This window comes from Ambystoma mexicanum, chromosome 10 (assembly GCF_040938575.1).
Source record: "Ambystoma mexicanum isolate Mex_15411 chromosome 10, UKY_AmexF1_1, whole genome shotgun sequence".
In the NCBI taxonomy this organism is placed as follows: domain Eukaryota; kingdom Metazoa; phylum Chordata; class Amphibia; order Caudata; family Ambystomatidae; genus Ambystoma; species Ambystoma mexicanum.
In genome coordinates, this window is record NC_090932.1 from 1,577,324,639 (window position 1) to 1,577,352,176 (window position 27,538).

The window sequence follows — 27,538 nt, forward strand, 5'->3', positions numbered from 1 at the left end:
GAGAAATTAATATAATGCTGTGTTACAAGACCGCTCAGTGCTGACTGGCAACATGGGAGCAGGTGCTGGGGGACACCCCTAAGGCTTGAGGCCTCGTTTATTTGAAAAGGTTGAAATGTCCTGATGCCGCCCATGGTGAATGGGTATGAATTTTTTGTGTGTGTGTATGTGTGTATATGAATGCATGAGAGGTGCTTGGCAGGTGCAGCACTTGTTTATGGACATTGAGAAGGCAAATATGAAATATTACATGGCTAGACTCAGACAGGGATTTTGGGGCAGCCAGTCTAGCCCTTTTTTACTGTGACATTATTTTGTGCTGGGCATCTTGACATTACTTTATTCTGGGCATCTTGATAAAGCAAGCATGGTATGTGTTATTCATTTGCAAGACTGGCATTTTTTTACAGTTGGCAATGCAGTGAATTGGTAAAGACACACTGTGGTGTTATAACTTTCAGAAGACTGCCTTGTCTTTAAATTAAAATTTTAAAGATACAGCCCCAGTGTTATGCAAGTTATGACAGAGCGCCGGGAAGGGACTCTTGTGGTGTCATAGTTTAGTGTTATCCTTCAGAGCCACCATCCACCCTTCCTCCACCCTGCCCTTTTCCTTCAGTTGTCATGCCCCCCCAACATTTTCAGTAAAGTTACTCCACTCGCCTCTCTCCATCTATCTTTCTCTTGCCCTCTCTCTCTCTCTCTCTCTCTCTCTCTCTCTCTCTCTCTCTCTTTCTCTCTCTCTCTCTCTCCCTGCCTCTCTCTCTCTCTTTCTCATTCTCTCCCTCACTCCCTGTCACCCGTTCTCTCCATCGCTCTCTCTCTCTCTCCATCTCTTTCTCCCTCACTCTCTGTCACTCTCTCATCTAGATACATTGGACAGTGTGTGTTGCAAAAATCTGGGAACTGGCAGATGGGGGGTACAGTCTGGAGACCCCACTACTTACCACAACCAAATTGTTATGGATTCTGGGAGACATGAACCTTTGGTCTAGAGAAGGAGCTGGCTGAGATATAAAACCACAGGCTCAAGTTACATTCCTTAGCATTTTGATTGGCAGACTTAGAGCATTCTCAAACCTTAATCTAACTTGCTTAGCTGCTGTTCTCATTGGACCATCTGGGGCATTTGCCTATCAGGCAACACACAGTATTTTCCAGGAATTATTCAGGTGATCGCGGCAGCGGCCAGAGTCCCTATTAATTTCTCACAGATGTCTACACCAACATCGCCAACAGCCATCCTACTCCTCACACACCGCTCGCAACCACAGGGAAATATTGACATCTGCCACCCTTGCCCCGCTCCCTGGTGTTGAGGCATGCTCATTTACGACCTCTCCCTCAACTAATACACCAGTCTTCTCACTCTGCCCACAGGTGCTACTTAGACTTTATCATCCCACGCTCAGCCAAATCTTTTTGCCCATATCTCAAATGAAGTCTGGGAACGCTTGATTCAACCGAATCGCTCAATGCTTAGGGACTTCAGATCTTCATAAAATAAGTTTGCCAAGGCTTACTGGTAAGGTTTCCTGGGGCAGTTTCATTGAAAGCTTTGCGTGCCAGACCTAGGGTCTCAAAGTCTTGATTTAGTAGTGATGAACAGTATAGAAGCTGCCTGTGCCAATCAAGGAATGGAAGAACAGCAAACTGCGGCAGGCAACACAATATGAATAGGGTAGATTTGATGATGCAGTATAATTTATTGTGTTTTGGAGTATAGCGCCACTGAATATGATAACATTATGGCCAGAAATAATGTGGCACACATATAGCCAGCCATAGATCGCTAGTGTAACATATGGATATGTGAATGGAGACAGGCTGCAGATTTAAAAGCACACCAGAATATTTTTCTTTTCTTTTTCTCTTATTTGAAATGCCTCATTTACAGGAGACCACATTAGTTATCTAATTGACTGACTTAATTAACAAATACTAACACTGGTACTAACTCAATAACATTATAATGTGCTTTCCATGTGGAAAAAGAGGCAGAAAAGACATGCTCTGAGAGTCATTTTTAAACATGCATTTAGATTTTTTTTCTTGCTCTCTCTGTTCACTGTGTTGCAGGAAGCACAATCTGCATGCCAGAAATGAGTTTAGATACAGTTTCTTACTGTAAACGTTGAGCTATTATTAAAGGAAGGAGGATACAGTCTTTTGAAATTGATTGGTAACACGTAAGCATGGGGGATGCAACAGAGTTCTGCTGGACAAGGTCTGACAGAACTGAGTTCAGATCGTTTTGGCTGAGCTGCCGGGAGGAGGTCACTTTGGCTGAGCTGCTGACATAGACCTTCAGAGACTGGGTATTCCTGGTCTCACTTGGCACTGGCTTGAGAACTGTATGCTTCTCACTGTGCATTTCAAATTGCAAGGTTACCAGGACAATCCTGGGCTCATTCCTCAGAGGCGGCAAGCCAAGGGAAATCACACATAGGAGAACTACAGATAGCTGGTAATTATCTAAGTGAATTGAGGTTGTGTGCCGTACGGATGAAATGTTTCTATAAATATCAGGCAGGGAGAGTACCAATAGGGAATCCCTGTGTTTAATTGCCACGTTATAATGTTGCAAAGTGAATGCTGTTCCATTGATGTAATTTTTTGTCTTCTTGTTACAAATAATGTGAAGTGAATTTCGTTGTATTACTGCATTTGTTTTCTCTTCTGTTTGTTTCAGAGAAGACTGTCTAACAAGAAGGGTAATGTATTATTTTTAAATGCAATTGTTTACAACAGAAATATAACACACAATCTGTGTAGAGTGTTTTTGCTTTTGTCTTTTTTATTTGGTGCATCTAAAATAGTATCTTGGGAGAAGGGGAAGATGTTTAAGTAATACATGTGTCATGTTTCCCATACAGATGGAGTAAGTTCATTAGCAATTATAAAAAGCAGTGTGCGTGTTTCCACTCAGTGTGTGTTTTCTGAGTGGAATATAATACAATAGTTCTTGCTGGGCGTACATGAATCAGCAAAAAGAGGCCTATGGAAACATAGTTCACTAATGTAAATAAATTAGTAATAATACCACAGGTTATTGAGAATACTATATGTGAAATTGTGGTATTTCTGACTGTAGGTCCGAGGCCTCTACAGATCACACGAACAGTCTAAACAAAAGAAAGGGGGTTTTGTATGTTGGGGCCACAAATAAAACAGAAAAACTATGCTCACCAAATACCACCAACAATGATGTATACCGATAAATGATCCTGTATATTATAATAAGGAATGGTCCCAGAAAGGAAATAAGGCCAAACCCAATCTAAGTGCAAGGAGTAGTCATTGTCAAATTACCATCATTTTTTGCGGTAAGAAAATACTGCTGGGCCCCAAATCTACACAAAATACCCTACATATTTATGATGCGTTGCAGGCCAGGAAAGTGATCATAGAGCACCTGCTGGGCGTGGCAAGTGTGTATCACACTACCATTGTACATTAGAGGGAACCCATTTCATAATAGCAGTGTGTCACCAAAAACGAATTTCAGAATTTCTCAAATAGAAGCCACATTCTCAGAGCTAGTGCAATATTTAGAGATATGATATGATATGATATGATATGATATGATATGATAAGGCATTTGTAACGCGCCTATACACAAGTGTTTCAAGGCGCGACGAGGCAGGGGGGGAACAAGGGGAGACAGACAACGATCTTACTAGGCCAGGTGTCATTCAGATCGCGCAAGTGCAAGGGTAGAGGGGAAGGGAAAAGTGCATGGGGGAAAGGGAGAGGGGAAAGTGCAATACAGGGTTATTAGCATACAGCATACAGGATAAATAACAAGGGCCAGCTGGTGGCAAGTGCGAGGTAAGTGCAGACAAGTGCTGGGAAGGGGGGCTGTATGGATACAGACACAGTCCCGTAGTGCAGGGGTTGCCATGGAGGCAGTGCAGGAGAGAGTGGCTGGGCCGAGAACGGTGAATGGCCCATTTTCAGATTCAGTGCAGTTTCAGTAATATTAGCAAGGGGGAGGGGGAGAGAAAGCAGAGGCAAAGAGGAAGGTTTTGAGGTGCTTCCGGAACCGGAGGTGGTTCTCCTCAAGTTTCAGGGAGGTAGGAAGGCTGTTCCAGAGGGAGGCCCCTGCAGTGGAAAGAGATCTGCCCCCAACTCGTTGTTTGGAGAAGCGGCTGACCCTGAGGGAGTTGGAGGCGGATGAGCGAAGAGCTCGAGAAGGAAGATATTTAGGAAGAGAGAGTTGAAGGTATTTTGGCCCAAGGCCCCAGACGGCGTTGTGGACAATGCAGAGGGTTTTGAACTTGATCCTCGCAGTCACTGGGAGCCAGTGTAGTGATTTCAGTCCTGGAGAGATACGGTCCCTGGGCTTGAGGCCAAAGACAAGTCTTGCAGTCCTGTTCTGGTTGAGTTGCAAAGGGCGGAGAGTAGAGGCGGTCAGATTAAGATAGAGGCTGTTACAGTAGTCCAGGTTAGAGAGAACCAGGGCTCTAGAGACAGTGAGCTTCTGGGGGAAGGAGAGGAAAGGAAGGATACCTCTGATGAGGTGTAGCTGGTAGTGTGACTTCTTAGATACGTCGGATATGTGAGGAGAGAAGGAGAGTGTGGAGTCGAAGATGACCCCAAGGTTTTTTGCCTTGCATGTAGGAGCAGGAAGAGGGCCCAGAGAGGCCGGCCAGAGAGCAGCAGGGAAGGAGGGAGTGGGAGTGCCGATGAGTAGAATCTCAGTCTTACTGGCATTAAGGCAGAGGTCGTTGGCGGCACACCATTCCTGGATAGCAGAAAGACAGTCAAGATGAGGGAAGGAGAAGAGGAGGCCGAGGGTAGCCTGAAAATGAGTTGGGTATCATCCGCATAGCACTGAAAGTAGGGGCAGAGAGCGGCGATGTGGTGGGCGAGAAGTGCCAGATACTGGTTGAACAGCCAGGGAGAGAGGTTAGATTCCTGGGCGACACCACAGGTAGAGAAGAAGATGTCAGAGAGGAAAGACCCCAGTTGGACCTGGGAGGGTCGATTTGAGAGGAAAGAGGTCAGCCACGTCAGAGCTTGACCAGTGATACCGAGGTTATCACGGAGACGGTTGAGCAGGATGGTATGGTTGACAGTATCAAAGGCAGAAGAGAGATCAAGCAGAATGAGAACACATGGAATGTTAGAGTCAAGGTTCGAGAGCAGGTCCTCACGGATGTTCAGGAGAGCAGTTACAGTGCTTCTGGCAGCTCTGAAGCCAGACTGATGGTCATGAAGACTACCAACACATTCAGCATGGAGATTAAGCTGGGAGATGGCCAGTTTCTCCAGGAGCTTGCCCAGGAAGGGAGTGATAGAGATTGGGCGATAGTTAGCTGGACAGGAAGGGTCGGAAGAGGGTTTCTTAAGAAGGGGGTGCACAAGGGAGTGCTTGAGAGGGGATGGGAAGACTCCAGAGGCGAAGGAGTGATTGCAGAAGTCAGCAAGGGCAGGAGCCAAGGAGTCAATGTGGTCCTTGATAGTTTTGGAGGAACAGGGGTGGACCTGTTTTGACGAGACTTTCATAGATCGGACTTGTCTTGAAACCTTGTCAGCAGAAAAAAGGGGAAAGGAAGAGAAGGAGAGAGGAGGGGTGGCTGCAGAAGAGCCAGAGGAAGGGCAGGGAATAGAGGGGGGGAGGCTATAGGAGGAGAGTGAGGACAGGATGTCCTGAGTTTTTGAAATGAAGTGAGAGGCCAGTGCCGTGCAGAGGGCCTGGGAGGGGACAGGAGAGGTAGAGACTGCAGCAGGGTTGGCCAGCTCCTTGCAGATTTTAAAGAGTTTGGCCGAATTGTTAGATGCCGCAGAGATGCGGGCTTGGATAAGGGCTCTCTTCTTGGTGAGAACGGAGAGCCGGTATTGCCTTTGGAGCAGGCGACAGGCCAGTTTGTCAGAGGATGAACATGAAGCACGCCATTTCCTCTCCGCCACCCTGCCCTTGCGTTTAAGGGTGACGAGATCCGAGTCATACCAGGAGTTACATTTGGCTTTGGGCTTCAGGCGGATTCTCATGACAGGGGCAAGGATATCAAGAGTATCAGATATAGCAGAGTGGAGAGTGGAGAGGGCTGTGTCAGGGTGGGAGTCAGCCGAAGGGGGAGGAGGGGCCAAGAAGGTGGCAGCGAAAGCCTCAACTGACACGTGCTTCATGGGTCGGATGACCGAGAAGGAAGGTGGCAGTGATGGGGGTGGCTTTGCCTGTGGGGTAGGGAGGGTGAGGTGGGAGGAGAGGAGAAAGTGATCACTCCAGGAGAGAGGAGTGGAGAGAGGGACAGAGAGGGGAAAGTCAGAGGAGATCAGGGCATCAAGAGTGTGCCCTGCAGAATGAGTCGGCCCAGACGGGAGAATAGATAGTGAGAGAGAGTCGCAGAGGATGCAAAAGAGTCCAGAGGGGGGACAGGAGGCATCCAGGTGGATGTTGAAGTCTCCAAGAAAGAGGAGTTGAGTGGTTGAGGACAGGAGTGAGGATGAGAGGTCCGCCCACTCGGAGAGGAAGGAGGAAATTTGACCAGGTGGCCGATAGATAGTAGCCACGGTAAGGGAATGGCTAGGAGAGAGAGAGAGTCAGCAGACAAGACATTCAAAAGAGCAGTAGGTCTGCATGGGAGTAACAGTGGCAGGAATCCACTCAGGGAAGATAAGGGCCACACCTCCCCCCGCACGGTTGGGCCTGGGCACAGAGAGGATCTTGTAACCGTCAGGTAGGAGTGTGTCAAAGCTGGTGACAGAGCTGGCCGTGAACCATGTCTCAGTGAGACCGAGTACGTCAAGGTCAAGTTCCTCAAGAAGGCGGCAGATATCAGAGGAATGTTTGACGGCAGAGCGAGAGTTAAGAATGTCAATGTGGAGAAGTTTGCCATCTTTGAAGGATTTCCGGGGAGGAGTACAGTTCGGAGGTACGCCCTGCGGAGGTGAAGAAGGAGCACGAGAGGGGGTGGGGAGGGAGGGAAGAGGCAAGTTAGTCGAGGACAGAGGAGGGGCACAGCAGGAGAGGAAAGGAAGTTGATGAGGCGTGGGAAGTGTCTATCGAAGAGGTGAAGGTTGGCCTGAGGGCCTTGGACCAAGACGGTCCCATTAGCATAGACATTAATGATGGCCTTAGAGGAGTGGAAGGAAGCCAAGAGGACATCCCAACGGGTGCCACCATTAATGGGAGAAGAGGAGAAAGGAGAGAGCACATAGACCATACGAAAGGTCCATAGGTCAGGAGAAGGCACGAAAAAGAGGATGTCAGTGAGAGTTTCCTTGGAGGAGGCACTAGTGTAGGTGTCAGCGATAGGGAGGCCTGGGTTTGAGACCAGGATGTCCTTTTTAAACTTTTTCCTACCAGATTTAGTGAGGAGAGCAGGATAGTCAATGGAGAAGCAGTTAGAAAAGATTGGTGAGATAGGGAGCACCATAGAATAGGAGGGAGTGGGTGGGGGAAGACAGGACAAGCGCAAGCGGACAGGAAGAGAGCGGCAGGCGTTAGTTTACCACAAATTCAGAACATAGTAAGCGTATCAGGTACACAGTGGAGAGGCCACCTAAGTTTGAAAATCCTGCAGAGAGAGAAAAAACCCTAGTTTACCACATATTCAGAACACAAAGAAGTGTAGCCGCACTGCGAGGAAGTGAACAGGTAGGGGTGGGGTGGGCCGAGGGAGCAGGTGGAGCTCACAAGATGAAGCGGTGGAATGGCCCTGGCGTCCCCTGCGGACACCAGCAGACACACCGGGAGCCGCAAAGGAGGGAGCTGCCCTTTGCCTAAAGGGGCCCTTAGCCACTGGGGCTGCCGGGCAGGGGCTGCCCTGGTAGCACCAATAAGAGGAGGAGGAGACACGGGCCAGCAGCCAATCAGGGGGGAGCTGGGAGGATTGGAGGCGGGGGGGAGGGGACCAAGGAGAACACGGAAGGGGAGAGAGGGGGGCTGGGGAGAACACACAAGGGGAAAAACAATGGCAGCAGCCCAAGAATGGGCAGAAAAACAACACACGGCCCACGGAGGGCTCAAATACCTTTGTCTGGGGGCCTGCAGTCACCGGCTCTGCCTGATGGAAGTGGCGAGCGCGGTGGACTGCAGGCAGCCTAGCCTCGAGAACACACGGGCCGGCAGCCAATCAGGGGGGAGCTGGGAGGATTGGAGGCGGGAGGGAGGGGACCAAGGAGAACAGGGAAGGGGAGAGAGGGGGGCTGGGGAGAACACACGAGGGGAAAAACAATGGCAGCAGCCCAAGAATGGGCAGAAAAACAACACACGGCCCACGGAGGGCTCAAATACCTTTGTCTGGGGGCCTGCAGTCACCAGCTCTGCCTGATGGAAGTGGCGAGCGCGGTGGACTGCAGGCAGCCTAGCCTCGAGAACACACGGGCCGGCAGCCAATCAGGGGGGAGCTGGGAGGATTGGAGGCGGGAGGGAGGGAGGGGACCAAGGAGAACACGGAAGGGGAGAGAGGGGGGCTGGGGAGAACACACGAGGGGAAAAACAATGGCAGCAGCCCAAGAATGGGCAGAAAAACAACACACGGCCCACGGAGGGCTCAAATACCTTTGTCTGGGGGCCTGCAGTCACCGGCTCTGCCTGATGGAAGTGGCGAGCGCGGTGGACTGCAGGCAGCCTAGCCTCGAGAACACACGGGCCGGCAGCCAATCAGGGGGGAGCTGGGAGGATTGGAGGCGGGAGGGAGGGAGGGGACCAAGGAGAACACGGAAGGGGAGAGAGGGGGGCTGGGGAGAACACACGAGGGGAAAAACAATGGCAGCAGCCCAAGAATGGGCAGAAAAACAACACACGGCCCACGGAGGGCTCAAATACCTTTGTCTGGGGGCCTGCAGTCACCGGCTCTGCCTGATGGAAGTGGCGAGCGCGGTGGACTGCAGGCAGCCTAGCCTCGAGAACACACGGGCCGGCAGCCAATCAGGGGGGAGCTGGGAGGATTGGAGGCGGGAGGGAGGGGACCAAGGAGAACAGGGAAGGGGAGAGAGGGGGGCTGGGGAGAACACACGAGGGGAAAAACAATGGCAGCAGCCCAAGAATGGGCAGAAAAACAACACACGGCCCACGGAGGGCTCAAATACCTTTGTCTGGGGGCCTGCAGTCACCAGCTCTGCCTGATGGAAGTGGCGAGCGCGGTGGACTGCAGGCAGCCTAGCCTCGAGAACACACGGGCCGGCAGCCAATCAGGGGGGAGCTGGGAGGATTGGAGGCGGGAGGGAGGGAGGGGACCAAGGAGAACACGGAAGGGGAGAGAGGGGGGCTGGGGAGAACACACGAGGGGAAAAACAATGGCAGCAGCCCAAGAATGGGCAGAAAAACAACACACGGCCCACGGAGGGCTCAAATACCTTTGTCTGGGGGCCTGCAGTCACCGGCTCTGCCTGATGGAAGTGGCGAGCGCGGTGGACTGCAGGCAGCCTAGCCTCGAGAACACACGGGCCGGCAGCCAATCAGGGGGGAGCTGGGAGGATTGGAGGCGGGAGGGAGGGAGGGGACCAAGGAGAACACGGAAGGGGAGAGAGGGGGGCTGGGGAGAACACACGAGGGGAAAAACAATGGCAGCAGCCCAAGAATGGGCAGAAAAACAACACACGGCCCACGGAGGGCTCAAATACCTTTGTCTGGGGGCCTGCAGTCACCGGCTCTGCCTGATGGAAGTGGCGAGCGCGGTGGACTGCAGGCAGCCTAGCCTCGAGAACACACGGGCCGGCAGCCAATCAGGGGGGAGCTGGGAGGATTGGAGGCGAGAGGGAGGGAGGGGACCAAGGAGAACACGGAAGGGGAGAGAGGGGGGCTGGGGAGAACACACGAGGGGAAAAACAATGGCAGCAGCCCAAGAATGGGCAGAAAAAAAAAACACACGGCCCACGGAGGGCTCAAATACCTTTGTCTGGGGGCCTGCAGTCACTGGCTCTGCCTGATGGAAGTGGCGAGCGCGGTGGACTGCAGGCAGACTAGCCTCGAGAACACACGGGCCAGCAGCGAATCAGGGGGGAGCTGGGAGGATTGGAGGCGGGAGGGAGGGGACCAAGGAGAACACGGAAGGGGAGAGAGGGGGGCTGGGGAGAACACACGAGGGGAAAAACAATGGCAGCAGCCCAAGAATGGGCAGAAAAACAACACACGGCCCACGGAGGGCTCAAATACCTTTGTCTGGGGGCCTGCAGTCACCGGCTCTGCCTGATGGAAGTGGCAAAGTTATATGCACATGGGACGTGGTCATCGAACAATGCCACAGAATGGCACAACCGCATTCATGGTGAAGTGCAGAAAGAACCACTAGACAACATTTTTGCAGAAGGCAGCATAATTCAGGTCTGCCTTCTGAGATTTTTAAATGCATCTGATAAACATGCAGAGAAAGATTGTCTGATACGGCTATGTGCCACGACCTGGTTTATTTTGAATAGGTCCCCGCGAATGCAAGAAAATGATGCTAAGCTGATTAAAAGGTTAAGAGCTGACCTAGATGGGGCAAGTAAAAAGGAGGAAATATTAAGAGCAGAAGTAGAAGGGTGTAAATAGGACATGCAGTTAAAATGCAGCAATTTTGATGTTCAATTGTCCAAAAGCAAGAAACAGTTTGAGGACAGTGAACAATAATTGGTACACTTAAAAGCATTGGCGGACCACACTAGACAAGATAAAGATGAGATTGTTTCAGAAATGCAGGTTTTACAAAAAGAACATTTTGAAAAAGAAAGTGATCTCCAAAATGCAGAACAGGAAATGGTTAAAATGCTTCAAGAAAGAGACAAGAGAAACAAAGAATTCGAAAGAGACAAGAGAAACAAAGAATTCAATGAATGCCAAATGCATATGTGCAACATGCAGGAGGTAATTAGTAAAATGAGTGATGAAAACAACTATTTGCAAAACGAAACAGACAAGCTCCTTAAGAAGTGTAAGGATTTGGAACATTAAATATGCATTTCCTGGTCCCAGGATAGACGGCAGGGCACCACATTCAATGGAGTTGCGGTGAATTCTATTTCTACCCAAAGAACCAATGCCCCAGTGATTGGGCCGGTGACTGAACTTGGCTGCAGCACCCTTGGAGGATTTGATACACCCATTGGGGGCCGCCACCAATCCCATACACCTGGAACCAGGGTTGAGTCACCAAGTGGTGCAATTCCATGCATTGCAACAAGTAGCCCCATAAAGATAATGAAATCCATTAAAGCCCTGATCAAACCATTTAAAAAGGGAGGGGAATCCTGCATAGAGGATCACTTAGAAGTGGTCCATGACATATTTAAAGCCCTCCAGATACCTAAGGAACAGTACAGGCAGTATTTTCATTTAACTTTAGATGCTCCCACGGCCAGTATCATAAGGGGATTGAATGAACAGCAGAATATGACATTGGCAGAGTTTGAAAAAGAGATTAGGCGTCATTTTTCTCCTTTCTTGTCATTGCAGGATTCAAAGAAAGTTGCTTATACAATCACTGCTGGGCCTAATACATCCCCTCGCCAGTTTTTACAAGACTTAAAAAGAGCATTTTCTCGCTTTGATGTATCTTTTGACCCCAATTCTAATGAGTTTAAAACTGCCTACTTCTATGGGTTACAGAAAGACATCATATCACAGTTGGTCCGTGAATTTGATCGTGACAAGTCCCTTGAATGGATTGTACACCAAAGCACACAACTATATGAAGTACTCTATTGTCAGGGTAGAGAAAGTGATAAAATGAAAGACACTAGACCAAAAGTCAAAGAACCTTCAGCAACAGTGATGGAAATCAGGTCAGCCAAAATGTCCCTTGAGTCTGCTCAAAGTCCAGGTAAAAATAATTTGACACCTGAACAAAGCGGTAATCAACAGAGGTTGTCACTCCATGTACCAATGTTTCAATCACATGATACTAGTAATAGGGAAAGCTACATCAGCCCTAGGTACTTAGGAGATAGGCCCTGGGCAGTCTATCGGCCTGATATGTCAGGTATGAACTATAACCAGAGACAAAATCAGGATCAAAGAAATAATGGTCCCTACCAGACATTGGGGACACAGAGAAGATTTGATCCCAACACCATGATATATGGTAATCAGGATAGACCCCGATATGTGGATTGATTTACTGATAATGGGAATCAACATAGGGGCCAGTACCCACAACATGAGAGACAGGACATGAGGCAGAATATGAACTACACTCCACATCAGTACAATGATTCCCCACCAGGGGACTACAACCAAAGGATGGGTGCACCCCGCTCTCCTACACATACAAATCAAGAGTTCATGAACAATAAAAATAGAAATCATTCCCCTGAGAGGTATCAGAATAGATCCAATCAGGGGGAAACAACCAATATCGATCTAGGCCACAGAGAGAGGATTCTAGAGAGATGGAAAGATTCCAGTGTCTTGAGGCTAGTGAAAATGTTAACTGAGCAAATAGGAAAGCTCTGTACAGCACAAAAACAGTCATCAAAGGAGGGCGCAGAAAGCCATAGCAATGACCGGGTGGTTTCTGAAAAGTGGCTAAGTACTTATGATGACTGCAGTACCAAGAAAACAGATTGCTCTGATGTGATTTTCCATAATGACTCTGAGATGTATAAGGATTCAAAAATAAAGATACCGGTAAATGAACATGTGACAGAAAGTGCAAATATCCTTATGAAAGAAGTTCAGTTTAACCTAGAGCTAAATCAAACATTGGATATTTGTACAAATAAGGGAAAACCTGAAATTCCAAAGTAACAAAGAGACAGATTTAAGAAAAATGACTCATGCATGGGGAAAATCAGTAAACAGGGAGTGAGTGGGGATGCTATAACTCCTTCCATGGGCAATCAGAATACTAACCAAACACAGGCAGAAAAAAGAAATACTCAAAAGGAGGGTACAGATCAATCACCTGAAGAATTCTTTGAGCCACATATTTTTGAAGAAGTTAAAAGGACTGGTACTATACCAAAAAATCACAAATGCATAGAGTTAAAGAATGACAAATTGCCAAGTGATGTTGTTACACATGTTCAGTTGGGGGATTGTAATGTGACCTCTGATGATACCTGGATGGATGGGCGAACGGTGGCCACACTCCAAAAAACCTCTGAACATGGCGAAATGAATAGTCTCTCACACAGAAATGGGCAAAAAGGAGTGAAAAATGTCTTTCCATTTACCAATGTGCTTAGCCAAAAGTGAAAAAGGCCTGAGAAAGGTGAGTTCTGTGATCAGTAAGAATTCACAATTTTTATGTGTGTTAGAGGAAGTTGAAGACAGGCATTATGCTCCCATCACTGCAGAAGAAAAATGCAATACATTTGCAATGATTGTCACTGGAGCACAGGCCACAATTATGTCTAAAGAATTGGTAAAGAGTATTAATGAAGGGAGATCCCCACAGAATCATATCACAGTGAAGGAAAATCAAGGTCCAGTGCACAATTTCAATGGGGAGGAGGTGCCTATCATAGGTGTCACCGATGTTGACATAAAGATAGGAAAACACAGAATGAAACAAGAGGTATTGATCATGTCTATTTGTGAAATTCCATTTCTGATGGGAACAGATTGCCTGAAAAGATTGTCTCCTCTCATAGATGGGGTGAATGGAGTACTGTGGTCCTTAACAAAAAAACCATTGAGACCTAAGAAACTAAAATCACAAAACAGCAATATAAATGAATGTCACACCGTTGCCAAAACAAATGATGCAGTGGAGGTATATCTCCAGAATAGCTGCATACCTAGCGTCACTGTTATCTTAATGTGTCAAGATAAAATGCAGAGTGAAGATGAGAAACAATTTGTACAAATATACTTGGACCCAAGGAAGAAATGGCAAACCGCCATAGATGAGCACACATTATGTTTTTATTTAAGAGAAGACATGCAAACAGAATACTGCTCCTAAAACAGATACAGAAAAACACATCACCACTCTTGCTGAAATACACATGGAAGATGAGCAACCATGGGTTCACATTAGTATAAATTACTATTCTAAACAACAAAAGCCACTTTAGCACTTGAACAGGAAAGGAGTTTCATTAATGAGAAATTGTTGCAAAAAATAATGGAGAGGGAGGAGATCCCAAAATTAAGAATTAAAAACCAATTTGTCTCTGGTTTGGACAGTTCAGACTTTGAAAACCGAATTGCAGGCAGATGCATGCTGAAGATTAGTATTGGACAAAAAACAATTCACCATAATGTTTGGATAGTGAGTGGGACACAAAATGACTTTTACATGGGCAATGATATCATCCACAGAACGTGTATGGTGTTAGATTTCCTTAATCAAAAAATATGGTCACGCCTAGGTGAGCCGGCACCTGAATTTGAAGACAAAATAAGGGCTTATCATTGCGCACAGCTTTCCCATATGCAATTGAATTACAGCTGAAGAAGGATACTATTATCCCTGCATTCACCAAGCAGTTTGTAATAACGCTAAAATGCAAAAAATGGACAACAGATGAATGATCCAGATGGGTTTGTGTGTTTGAATGAATCCATAAAACAGCAAGGCCTGGATTATGAATACATTCCATTGATAGATGTTGGTGAAGGGTCTGTAAAAATCATGGTGAATAATAAAGGTTGTCAAGATATTCATTTAGAGGAAAACTCCCCATTAGGAATGGCTATACAAAAATCACATTATACTGCAGATCTAAATAACATGGTGATTGGAAATATCCCTGAAAGGTATGTAGATGCCAAGGGTGAGTTGCCAGAATACCTGAATTCTCAGCCCAAGGGAATGTTTAAAATTAATTCTGTGTAACATTATGATTCAAATGAGACAGTGTTCTGTCATCAAGAGGATTGCATAACATTTAACTTAAATGAAAATGAAACCGAAAATCAGCCCATTGAAGTGGAAGCTGATATACCAAAATATTTAAAAATGGCAACATTACAGAGAGACTACACAGTTAGAAGAAAGCACAGAGATTCCTCCACTGGAAGATTTCCCAGAATTTTCAAAAATGGTAGAGGAGCAGATTTTATCAGCGGATGCATGCGAGAGTGATGAAGATAGAAATGAATAGAGGAGAATATTTATGGAGTTTAAAGATGTATTTGCTAAAGATGCTTATGATTGCGGTCTAACTAATTTACATGTGGCCACATTACCAGAAGGGTGTAGTAGAAGCCCAGTATTTGTGAGCCAGTATAGGTTACCACTGGTGTGTTTAGAGTCATTGGCAGAGATAATTAAAAATTTGGAGTCTCAGGGAATTATCAGGCCTATTCATAGCACATCCAACATGCCTATTTTAGGTGTGTCAAAGACAAATGGTCAATGGCGGCTATGTGCAGATTTGAGAGAATTAAATAAAACAGTGCCAGTATCCAGATGGCCACTGACATTCATTGATCAAGGCCTAGCTCAGGTGCATGGTTCAAAAGTGTTTATCGTTAGATCTCACCTCGGGATATTGATGCTTGCCATTGGCAGAGGAGATTCAGAATTTATTTTCATTTTCATTTGATAAGACTCAATATGCATGGGTTAGAGTTCCATTTGGGTATGTCAATAGTGGGAGTGAATTTGGAATATTTTTGAGAAAGGCCATGCCTGATGCAGCGGAAAGAGGTACCATAGTTTATGTGGATGATGTATTGATAAGAAATGAAAGCTTGAAAAACCATTTTGATGAAATAAGACATGTTCTTGGCCAATTGCAGAAAGCAGGCGCCAAAGTATCTTTACAAAAAGCACAATGGTGCAAGAAAAAAGTGAATTTTCTAGGCCATGAAGTGACTGAACATGGACTAAACCCACAAAAGAAGAAAATAGAGGCCATACAAAAACTAAAAGACCCTAAAAGTGTGAAAGGGATAAATAGTTTACTAGGAATGACAGGCTATAACAGGAAGTTCATTGAGAATTATGCTGAAATTACTCAACCATTGACTAAACTGCTAAAGCTGAATACACCCTGGAAATGGGAAAAAGAGCAGTCTGAGGCAGTGGCTAAATTAAAGGAATGTCTTGTAAAGGCACCATGTTTAGCATACCCCATAAAGGATGGGGATTTCTTTATAGAAATAGGTTTCTCTGAACATTGTATGTCAGCAGTGTTATCACAAAAACATGATTTGAATCACAAAACCATTGCCTGTGCAAGTAAGGCGTTTTCTCAAGTTGAAGTTAAATTCAATGAATGTGAAAAGGCCCTTTTCACCACTGCGTGGGCACTACAACATTTCTGCCCCATTGTTCAGGGAGAAAAGGTGATTTTTGAGACAAATCATCAACCTTTGCAATTTTTAGAGAGTAAAAGAATTAGGTCAGGTAACCTAGCACAGTCCAGAATCACTTCATGGACGCTGGCATTGCAGGGTTTTCCTGTAGAAGTGAGATACGGCCGAAATAAAAAGAGCCCAGTTGCTCAAGGTTTGACAGATCTACATGACTGTGCAGCTGAACATGTATCAAACGAAGGAGAAGTGGAAGCTAGTTTACAGGAATTTGGGCATTCACCACACACAGCTTTTGATGAAAAGACATGCAAGGATTTGCCGACTGTATATGTTGATGGTTGTGCTTTTCACTTTGAAAATGACAGTAATAAACAATTAGTGTCAGGAATAGGAAATGTCTAGGTGAAAAATGAAGGCATCCCCAATATAGGGATGAGAATTGGAGCTAGGAGTAGTCAAGTAGCGGAATTGGTAGCCATTTATAAAGCAATTGCTACTGCAGTTGATAATAAATGTAGTGAAATTGTCCTGGTGACTGATTCTGATTATGCACGAAATAGTTTTGTGGAATATTTGCCTGGCTGGAAAACAAGAGACATGGTTACATACAATAAAAAGCCACTTAAACATGGAAAAATGATACAAGACATAGACAAATTGGTGTCAGAGAATATTTTGACAATATACTGGAGAAAAATGTGTGAGCATTTAAAAACTCCAGGGGAGGATAAGGAGGGGAATGATAAGGCAGATCACCTGGCTAAAATTGGGGCAGTGATGGGAGAATTGCTACCTATTGAACATTTACTTGGTGAAATACAAATTGATGCAGTAACACGCTCTAAAGCGCCAAAACAGGTGGAACAACCAGTAGTACAATGGAGTTATGATACACCAGATCAAGATCTGATTAAAGCACAGAAGGATTATCCAATTTTGGGAATATATTATAATCATTTAATAGACCCTGAGCAAAACCCTTTAACAGAAAATGATTGTGTGGGAAAAGAAGAGTTGAGGGTGCTATTAAAGAATAAGAAACAAATTAGACTACAGGATGGGCTCATGATTAGAGAGTCCATAACAGGACAAATACAGTGGGTGGTACCCCTTTCATTCAGAGGGCTAATGCTACACCATGCATATGATGCAATAACTGCAGGCCACAGAGGTTCACAAAAAACATTGGAGATACTGAAATATTATGCTTACTGGCAACATATGTCCCAAGATGTGGAATTATATACTAGGGGATGTCTAGTAAGCGCCCAATTTAAACCTGCTTCACCAATGCATAGAGCCCCATTAATGAAAAGAGGCTTGACTCTTCCATGGTCAGATTTTCAAATAGACTATGTAGGGCCAGTAAAGAGGTCGAGCAGGGGTAACCGATATATTTTGAGTGTGGTATGTTTGATGTCAAAATGGATAGAGTGTATTCCTGCACCAGATTGTAGTGCGCAAACAGCAGCTACATTACTGGTGAATCATATATTTTCAAGGTTTGGATTACCACAAAGAATAGAATCAGACAGAGGAAGTCATTTCACAAGCGCTCTAATGAGTAAGGTATGGCAAATACTGGGAGTGAAAAGAAAATTACACATTGCATATCGAGCTGCTTCTTCTGGGGGAGTTGAACGCTATAATAGGTCTGTTGTGGATTTATTAAAGAAGTTTGTAGCAGAAGCAGGTTCCAGCTGGGATTTACGTTTACCTTTGATTTTGATAATAATAATAATAATAATAATAATAATAATAATATTTTATTTTTTTATTTGATTTAGTTGATGAATCAACTTTTCAAATACACTTATTAAATTTAATAATAATAATAATTTGGCATTTATATAGCGCTACGAACCCTCAAGTATCTGAGCGTTGCTTATTATAACCCACAGTGTGTGGTGCTCATTTATCGACCTCGGAAGGATGAAAGGCTGAGTTTGGGCCCACCGAGATTCAAACCTGCGTTAGCAAGCTCTGCACGGATGTCAAAGCGAGCGCTCTACTCGCTGTGCCACTTGACCGGCTAATCAGATCAACTGGCAATCAGATCAACTCCTGCCAAAGCAACAGGTATTAGCCCCAGTGAGGTTTTGACAGGTAGGAAGATGGTGTTGCCGCAACACCTACTATACAGAACACATGAGCAGACACTTGTAAGCGCATCTACAGTTCATGAATACATGGATGAACTGAGGAAGCATTTACAACATGCATTTGCTTTTGTGCAGCGAAATCTAGAAAGGGCTGCTGACAGTGCAAAGCCATATTATGATAAAAAGACATTGGTGAAGGAGTATTGTGTGGGGGATCAGGTGTATAAATTTCATTTTGGAAAAAATAAACAGAAACATTCTAAATTTCTGGCAGCCTGGCAGGGGCCATTTCGAATTATAGATAGGATTTCTCCCACAGTGTACAAAATTTTGAAAACTGAAGGTGAAACAGCAACAGAACAGTTTGTTCACGTAAATCAAATTAAACCATGGCATCCCAAACATGAGGTAAAGAGGCTTGAGCATGTAGAAAAGATAACGCCCCTTAAATACATGAAAGAAAATAAATAAATTTAGTCATAGGGCAGCGGCAGAGAAATGAAAATAGATGTGAGTGATGGAACACAAATACTGTGACATATATATATTAAAAAAAAGGGGGGCTGAAGATAATGGAGTTATTTTAGAAAATTGAAATGTATTAAATGTTAATATGTATGTTTGTTTTCTCTCTAACATGTGCTCAATTTCAGAAGGCGAGAGGAAAAGGGCAAAGTGATTTATAAAGTGCATGGATATATATATATTTTTTTTTTTTTGGTAAAAGGGTGAAATTAGTATTGTGCTATATACTTAATTTTTTTCTTTTCTATTTGATTTCGAATACTAACATACATTTAGTCAGAGGTCAAGGAACCGGAGCACACGGGAGACGATGGTGTCCTGGAGTCCCCTGGATGAAGATCAAATGATGCCTGCCTCCGGGTGGAGGTGAAGACAAAGTAATCGGGATACCAAAAGAGATGCCTTCTATGGAAAAAGTATCCAAAAGTACCTGGATGAAAGAGTGCCCCAAGTGAACCAGATGATGGGATGATGCTGATCAGATGTATCAGAGGCAGACAACAGTAGAAGAGCAATGAACTTGCAGCATTGTTGGTACATGAATTCCGGTATATCCTGGAGTATGGAGATCCACATATTTGTTTTAATTAATTGTTTTAATTTGTTATATTAATTCTTTATTTTAATTTTTTTTTTTTAGTTTATTGTTTTATGGTTGACTTCAAGTATAAAAACAAGACGCTGAACTATGGACACTTCAGTTGGGAAGAAATATGTACATTATTTTATAAGAACTGATGGACTCATTCGGACCCGATTTTGATTTTATGGTGATTGAACAGTGATTTATTGTGAAATACGTGAATATTCATTTTGTTGAATTCCAGTGTTGAAAAAGAAAAGGAAGAGCGTGTTTTGACTTTCTTCCAATTGTGGCTTGGATCATTGCCAAATTCTCAGAAAAAGGAGGGATGATGTAGTATAATTTATTGTGTTTTGGAGTACAGCGCCACTGAATATGATAACATTATGGCCAGCAATAATGTGGCACACATATAGCCAGCCATAGGTCGCTAGTGTAACATATGGATATGCGAATGGAGACAGGCTGCAGATTTAAAAGCACACCAGAATATTTTTTTTTTCTTTTTCTCTTATTTGAAATGCCTCATTTACAGGAGACCACATTAGCTGTCTGATTGACTGACTTAATTAACAAATACTAACACTGGTATTAACTCAATAACATTATAATGTGCTCTCCATGTGGAAAAAGAGGCAGAAAAGACACGCTCTAAGAGTCATTTTTAAACGTGCATTTAGATTTTTTTTCCTTGCTCTCTCTGTTCACTGTGTTGCAGGAAGCAAAATCTGCATGCCAGGAAATGAGTTAAGATACAGTTTCTTACTGTAAAAGTTGAGCTATTGTTAAAGGAAGGAGGATACAGTCTTTTGAAACTGATTGGTGACACGTAAGCATGGGGGAGGCAACAGAGTTCTGCTGGACAAGGTCTGACAGAACTGAGTTCAGATCGTTTTGGCTGAGCTGCCGGGAGGAGTTCACTTTGGCTGAGCTGCTGACACAGACCTTCAGAGATTGGGTATTCCTGGTCTCACTTGGCACTGGCTTGAGAACTGTATGCTTCACGCTGTGCATTTCAAATTGCAAGGTTACGAGAACAATCCTGGGCTCATTCCTCAGAGGCGGCAAGCCAAGGGAAATCACGCATAGGAGAACTACAGATAGCTGGTAATTATCTAAGTGAATTGACGTTGTGTGCCGTACGGATGAAATGTTTCTATAAATATCAGGCAGGGAGAGTAGCATTAGGGAATTCCTGTGTTTAATTGCCACGTTATAATGTTGCAAAGTGAATACTGTTCCATTGATGTAATTTTTTGTCTTCTTGTTACAAATAATGTGAAGTGAATTTCGTTGTATTACTGCATTTGTTTTCTCTTCTGTTTGTTTCAGAGAAGACTGTCTAACAAGAAGGGTAATGTATTATTTTGAAATGCAATTGTTTAAAACACAAATATAACACACAATCTGGGTAGAGTGTTTTTGCTTTTGTCTTTTTTATTTGGTGCATCTAAAATAGTATCTTGGGAGAAGGGGAAGATGTTTAAGTAATACATGTGTCATGTTTCCCATAAAGATGGAGTAAGTTCATTAGCAATTATAAAAAGCAGTGTGCGTGTTTCCACTCAGTGTTTGTTTTCTGAGTGGAATATAATACAATAGTTCTTGCTGGGCGTACATGAATCAGCAAAAAGAGGCCTATGGAAACATAGTTCACTAATGTAAATAAATTAGTGATAATACCACAGGTTATTGAGAATGCTATATGTGAAATTGTGGTATTTCTGAATGTAGGTCCGAGGCCTCTAGAGATCACACGAACAGTCTAAACAAAAGAAAGGGGGTGTTGTATGTTGGGGCCACAAATAAAACAGAAAAATTATGCTCACCAAAATACCACCAACAATGATGTATACTGATAAATTATCCTGTATATTATAATAAGGAATGGTCCCTGAAAGGAAATAGGGCCAAACCCAATCTAAGTGCAAGGAGTAGTCATTGTCAAATTACCATTATTTTTGGCGGTAGGAAAATACCGCCAGGCCCCAAATCTACACAAAATACCCTGCAATCCCAAGTCTCCTTGTTGAAAGCAGGTAAATATAAGTATGTGCGACATCTAGTGCCACATCCTATACATAGCAGCCTCCATCTCTGGCTGACATCCATGGAACATAACAACACTCCCTCACACAGTAATTACACACACACACAATCCATCCCACTCAGCTCCCGTCTCTCATAATAATAATAATGTATTTCTTATATAGCGCTACACACCCATAGGTCTCAAAGCACTGAAATAACAGAAGACATAATTTTCCCACAGAGTGGTACTCAAACTATCGACCCCGGAAGAATGAAAAGCTGAGTTGACTCTGCCGGCATTCGAACTTACCACAGCAGGCTGCGCACAGATATCAGGGGTGAGCACTTAGCTCACTGTGGTATCTGACCGGCATATCACAGAATGTGTCATCTCAAGCCTGTTCACATAACACAGGTTCTGGCACATGTGCAAAGTTGCACATTCTCCCCTTCAATATTCACATGCCAGGAGACCATGCCTAAATAAGACAGCCTCTTCTTTAGTTTCAAGGCCCAGCAAGACAAGGGAAGGGGAGGTACAGGGGATAAGAAAACATTCCTACTATGTCTTGAGACATTTGGATCAAGCAAGTGCAGAAACAGACATGAGGGGGGAGCGTAATTTGGGGAGGAAGAAAAACAAAGAATAATGTTCTTACTAGGTCTAGAGACAATTGGGAGTGTGCAAGTGCAGTAACAAAAATGAGGGGAGAGTGAGAGGACGGGAGTGTAGATAGGGAGGAACAGGGAAGAAGACAAACAATGGAGGGTACTAATAGGTCGTGAGACAATTGGGAGCGTGCAAGTGCAGTAACAGAAATGAGGGAGAGGAGGGGAGTGTAGATGGGGGAAACATGGAAGAAGACAAAAAATGATGGTCCTATTAGGTCATGAGACAATTGGGAGTGTGCAAGTGCCGTAACAGAAATGAGGGGAGAGGTGGAGGAGAGCATATAAGACCTGCAATTTTAGAAGGTGGAGAGGAAAGGAAAATATGCTTCCAGGATTGATCTGATACAAATAGGATTGTCATAAAACACAAAAATAGGGCTACAAATACACACGATGAAGGCATCAGGAGTTTGTAAAAAGGGAAACTGAAACAGCAGACAATTGAAAATTAGAAGATCGTATTGCAGAATCGGACAAAATGAGTGGTGCCACAGCACTAGCAATCCACATAGTATGCCTATGCACTGGCAAACTGAAGAAATGTAAAACAACGCAAACTGTAGCTATTTGCAGCATAGAAATCTGGTAGGATTGAACAGAAGTCTTCATCTTGTAAGCAGGTAAGTATAAGTACATGAGATGTGCATGTGCACATCCTTTATCACACATTTGAAAACACACACACACACACACACACACACTGGCAGTCCATGAATAATCACACACACATCTGCTATCTGAAATCCCTCACTAATAATGCATAACATATGCTATAGTAGCTTCCAAGGACTTTCACCAGTTAAACTGGTGTATCGTATGTAGAATGAATCACTTTTCACCTAACTTCAAGACTCTTACCATTCAGCGCCCCGACTACCCAACTCTGCATAATATTGTGATTCTTTCTTGGGTTTTTGAAACCTCTGTAGTTGGCAACATAACCTTTCCCTCAACACGTAGATTGATGTATAGTGTGGCTCAAGATCTTCTATCCGAAGCAATCCCACTACGATCAGTTTGTTGGGCCCAGGACCCATCTATGTAAAATCTTATGACCAGAAAATCTAAATATTCTACTTGTCAAACATCCCCATTAAGCTCCATACTGATTTTCAGTGATTGAGATGGGTGACATATAATCACCACTGTTTTTGACATACCGACAACCAAATTAATAAAACAGCAAATTGTTACCCTATCCCCATCAAATCGCAGCATCAACAATGTATCCCCACTTTCCAACCCCCAATTGACTTTTATTTCTTGCATGTGGAGTGCCAGATCATTTATATAGAGCCAGAAAAGCAAGGGTGCCAACATGCACTTCTTTTGAAAATCTTCCATCTCAAGGAAAAAAAACATCAATTGCTTTTCCTCCCTGGCTATAGCCAACCACATCCTCCAGCATCCAACCACATGTCTCCTGTAGCTGCTTAGGAGAGCATTCAAAAGTGATGAAGGAATCCCCGGATTTTGCAGAACTGTCCGGGGCATATTCATATTAGCACTACCAGAAGCAGTTCTGTATTTAAGGATTGCCTTCCTTGAAAGGCAAACTTCTAAACCACCAGGCTAAGAAGACATGAATGCGCAATAGTACCATTGCCACTCTTGAAGCTGCCTTGCAGATCACTAAAAATGCTAATAGCTTTTAGCTGTTCCTCATTAAGGGCTAATAGGACTGACATGTGTACTTTAGCTCATGTGTCAAATAATGAAATATTAGTTTCAGCATGCTTTTGCACTCTGATGTACAAAAAGGGTGGATCATCAAAAAGTGAGGAGCTTCTTCAAAAGTTTGCATTCTACAACTGCAATTGAGTTCTCATTCTAATTCGGCAATTAAGATTTCTCATTCTAAATCAGTAATTAAGAGTTCTCCTTCCACATCAGCAATCAAGATTTCTCATTCTACATCAGAAATTAAGAGTTCTCATTCTACATTGGCAATTCAGATTTCTCATTCTACATCAGCAATTAAGTGTTCTCAGTCTACATCTGCAATTGCGTTCTTATTCTATATCAGCAATTACGATTTCCTGTTCTTCAGCAGCAATTAAGAGTTTTCATTCTACATCAGCAATCAAGATTTCTCATTCCACATCAGCAATTAAGATTTCTCATTCTACATCAGCAATGAAGAGTTCTCATTCTACATCTGCAATTGAGTTCTGATTCTACATCAGCAATTAAGATTTCTCATTTTTCACCTGCAATTAAGAGTTCTCATTTTACATCGGCAATCAAGATTTCTCTTTCTACATCAGCAATTAAGAGTTCTTATTATACATTGGCAATCAAGATTTCTCATTCTACATCAGCAATCAAGATTTCTCTTTCTACATCTGCAACTGAGTTCTCATTCTACATCTGCAATTGAGTTCTCATTCTATATCAGCAATTATGATTTCTCATTCTTCAACAGCAATTAAGAGTTTTCATTATATATCAGCAATCAAGATTTCTCATTCTACATCAGCAATTAACAGTTCTCATTCTACATCTGCAATTGAGTTCTCATTCTATATCGGCAATTAAGATTTCCCATTCTTCATCAGCAATTAAGAGTTCTCATTTCACATCAGCAATTGAGTTCTCTTTCTATATCAGCAATCATGATTTTTCCTTCTAAATCAGTAATTAAGAGTTCTCCTTCTACATCAGCAGTCACGATTTCTCATTCTACATCAGCAATTAAAAGTTCTCATTCTATATTGGCAATCAAGATTTCTAATTCTACATCAGCAATGAAGAGTTCTCATTCTACATCTGCAATTGAGTTATCATTCTACATCAGCAATTAGGATTTCTCATTCTTCATCAGCAATTAAGGGTTTTCATTATACATCGGCAATCAAGATTTCTCATTCTACATCAGCAATTAAGATATCTCATTCTACACTAGCAATGAAGAGTTCTCATTCTACATCTGCAATTGAGTTCTCATTCTATATCGGCAATTAAGATTTCCCATTCTTCATCAGCAATTAAGAGTTCCCATTATACATCGGCAATCAAGATTTCTCATTCTACATCAGCAATTAAGATATCTCATTCTAAACCAGCAATGAAGAGTTCTCATTCTACATCTGCTATTGAGTTCTCATTCTATATCAGCAATTAGGATTTCCCATTCTTCATCAGCAATTAAGAGTTCTGATTCTACATCGGCAATCAAGATTTCTTATTCTACATCAGCAATTAAGAGTTCTTATTCTACATCTGCAATTGAATTCTCATTCTATATCGGCAATTAAGATTTCTCATTCTTCATCAGCAATTAAGAGTTCTCATTCTTCATCAGCAATGAAGAGTTCTCATTCTACATCAGCATTCACGATTTCTCATTCTACATCTGCAATTGAGTTCTCATTCTATATCCGCAATTAAGATTTCTCATTCTTCATTAGCAAGTAAGAGTTCTCATTCTACATCAGCAATCAATATTTTGCATTCTACATCAGCAATTAAGAGTTATCATACTACTTCGGCAGTTTAAGACTTAGCCTGCATTAAATATGCTACTGATGCCATTTAGAGGTTGATTCCCATGAACAAAACAAGGTCCCTTTCATTTTGAGGCTCTTCAAGATTTTGAGGAGTTCTGAGTTAACAAGGGGGAAGCACTTACCACCATGAATGGGAAGATTAGACCAATAATGTAGAGTCCGGCCCAGCTGAGGGTGCTGGTAAAGGTAAAGGCACTGGGTCTGGCAGCCTGGGTGAGAATCTCAAGAGAAAGCGAGAGTGTCACTCCGCCTGAGGAAGAAAAACAAAGGCAAGACATGCGTCACACAGTGCAGCAAAACACAGCGGCACACAAACAACCTCACTTATAGATCTTGACATCTTCACAAATTGAAATAATAAATATGAAAACATACCATATCAGGCTATAATGTATGTGAGAGTGTAATCGAGCTACACATTTCTGCCAGTCATTTTCTCATAATACATAGCAGAAATTAATCACCTTACAAAAACCTGACATTCATGTTCTTATGACTTTGACTTTAATAGGTTGACGCTAATATTTTAGAACATCCATTTAGAAACCAACGAATGCACCCTGACAGATCAAGCAGCAGCAACTGTCAATCTCACTTATTGGCTGTAAGACATAGTGCCCGACTGTTTGTTTTACTGAAGAAAGATCTATTTGAAGAGAAGAGGGATAAGTAGCTTGGTATAAATAAAAAGAAAGCCAGGTCTGAAAGGAAGAAATAATGTGAAAAAGTTACAGAAAATGGTATCACAGCAAAAAAGTAACTGGAGACATAAAAGGAGAGAAAGCAGGAGGACGGAAAAAGAATAAATAACTTGAAGAAAAAAGCAATGGAGGAGAAAGGACATGAAAAGACGAATTGTAGACAGAAATGTGCTATTGCTTTTAAAGGGGAGTACAATGGAAGAGAACATAGTAAAGGTTAAATAGGGAAAATTGGAAACATGATATAAATGAAGAGAGTGAAAATAAGCTGTGCATAGAAATGAAAGTGTGGTGATGCAAATGTTAACCAGCACTCGTGTCAAAGCCCCACCCACCCCCCTATGTGCCTAGAAAGTACAAAATAAGGAGAGTCCAATAATGAATAAAAAACAATCAAAGTGCTGCAGGGATAGCAGTGATCACAGTATTCCTGTAAATTCAGGAGCCATATAGAGAGGTTAGATGCGCGACTCTAGCAGGGGACAGATAGGGCCCAGCATGCACTTCTAATAGAATCGATTAGGTGACAGGTATGAGCGTACACATTTGAGGGACTCACTACATATGTACCTAAGAAGCCATTGCAGGTAGATAAGGATGCTGTGTACCCATAGGGAGGGACAACGATGTATGGCAGCCATGCATCAGGACCCAGTAGACAGGCAGGGATCAAACGTGACAAAACCATTGCCATTTTAAAACTGCAAAACACAGCAGAACACAAGGCTCTGTAGTATAATTTATAGTGCTTTGAAGTATAGCGCCTTGAAGTTTATAGCAACTCACTGAATACGATGGCATCTTGTTACCAGCAATAATGTGGCATACACATAGAGCCAGTCCTATGTTGCCAGTATAACAGCTGAATATGTGTCTGGGGGCATGCAAGGTATGGAATTTATAATGCAGCCAAAGCCCAATATAAAGTTACAGAGAGTAAATGTGCATTGTGTTTTTTTCTTTCTCTGGATCCCTTCATGCATAAAGGACTACATTACTGAATATTATTTATATAACTGACTGATTTAATTAACACGTACTAATCATTAATGCTAACTCATTAACATTATAATGTAGTCCCATGTACAAAGTGAGGTGAAAATACATATTTAGAAATTCGTTTTTTAAAACGTGCATTTGTCTCTCTTCTTTTCTCTTGCTGTGCTGAATGCAGAAGGCAGGAAGGCAGCAGGAAATCGGAAAAGACACAGTTATTATAATCTGAAGCTACCATTGTTTGGGACATGAGGGTGTTAACAGAATACATTTTC

General features: G+C 43.3%; 1 protein-coding gene and 1 long non-coding RNA gene across 3 annotated transcripts in view; one reads left to right on the forward strand and one right to left on the reverse strand.

Annotated features, from left to right (window-relative positions):
• LOC138492617 (uncharacterized) overlaps positions 1 to 20,773 on the forward strand; it is a 58,524-nt gene extending 37,751 nt beyond the window's left edge. Inside the window, exons 2-3 of the long non-coding RNA XR_011276229.1 lie at positions 2,693 to 2,714; positions 19,048 to 20,773. This is a non-coding gene — a long non-coding RNA (uncharacterized lncRNA). The remainder of the gene's footprint in view (positions 1 to 2,692; positions 2,715 to 19,047) is intronic.
• The window catches only part of LOC138492616 (solute carrier family 2, facilitated glucose transporter member 11-like), a 458,430-nt gene that overhangs the window by 30,930 nt on the left and 399,962 nt on the right, over positions 1 to 27,538 (reverse strand). For both annotated transcript variants that reach the window (XM_069619910.1, XM_069619909.1), the window contains one exon: positions 25,689 to 25,816. In XM_069619910.1, the coding sequence (XP_069476011.1) occupies positions 25,689 to 25,816 (128 nt within the window). The remainder of the gene's footprint in view (positions 1 to 25,688; positions 25,817 to 27,538) is intronic.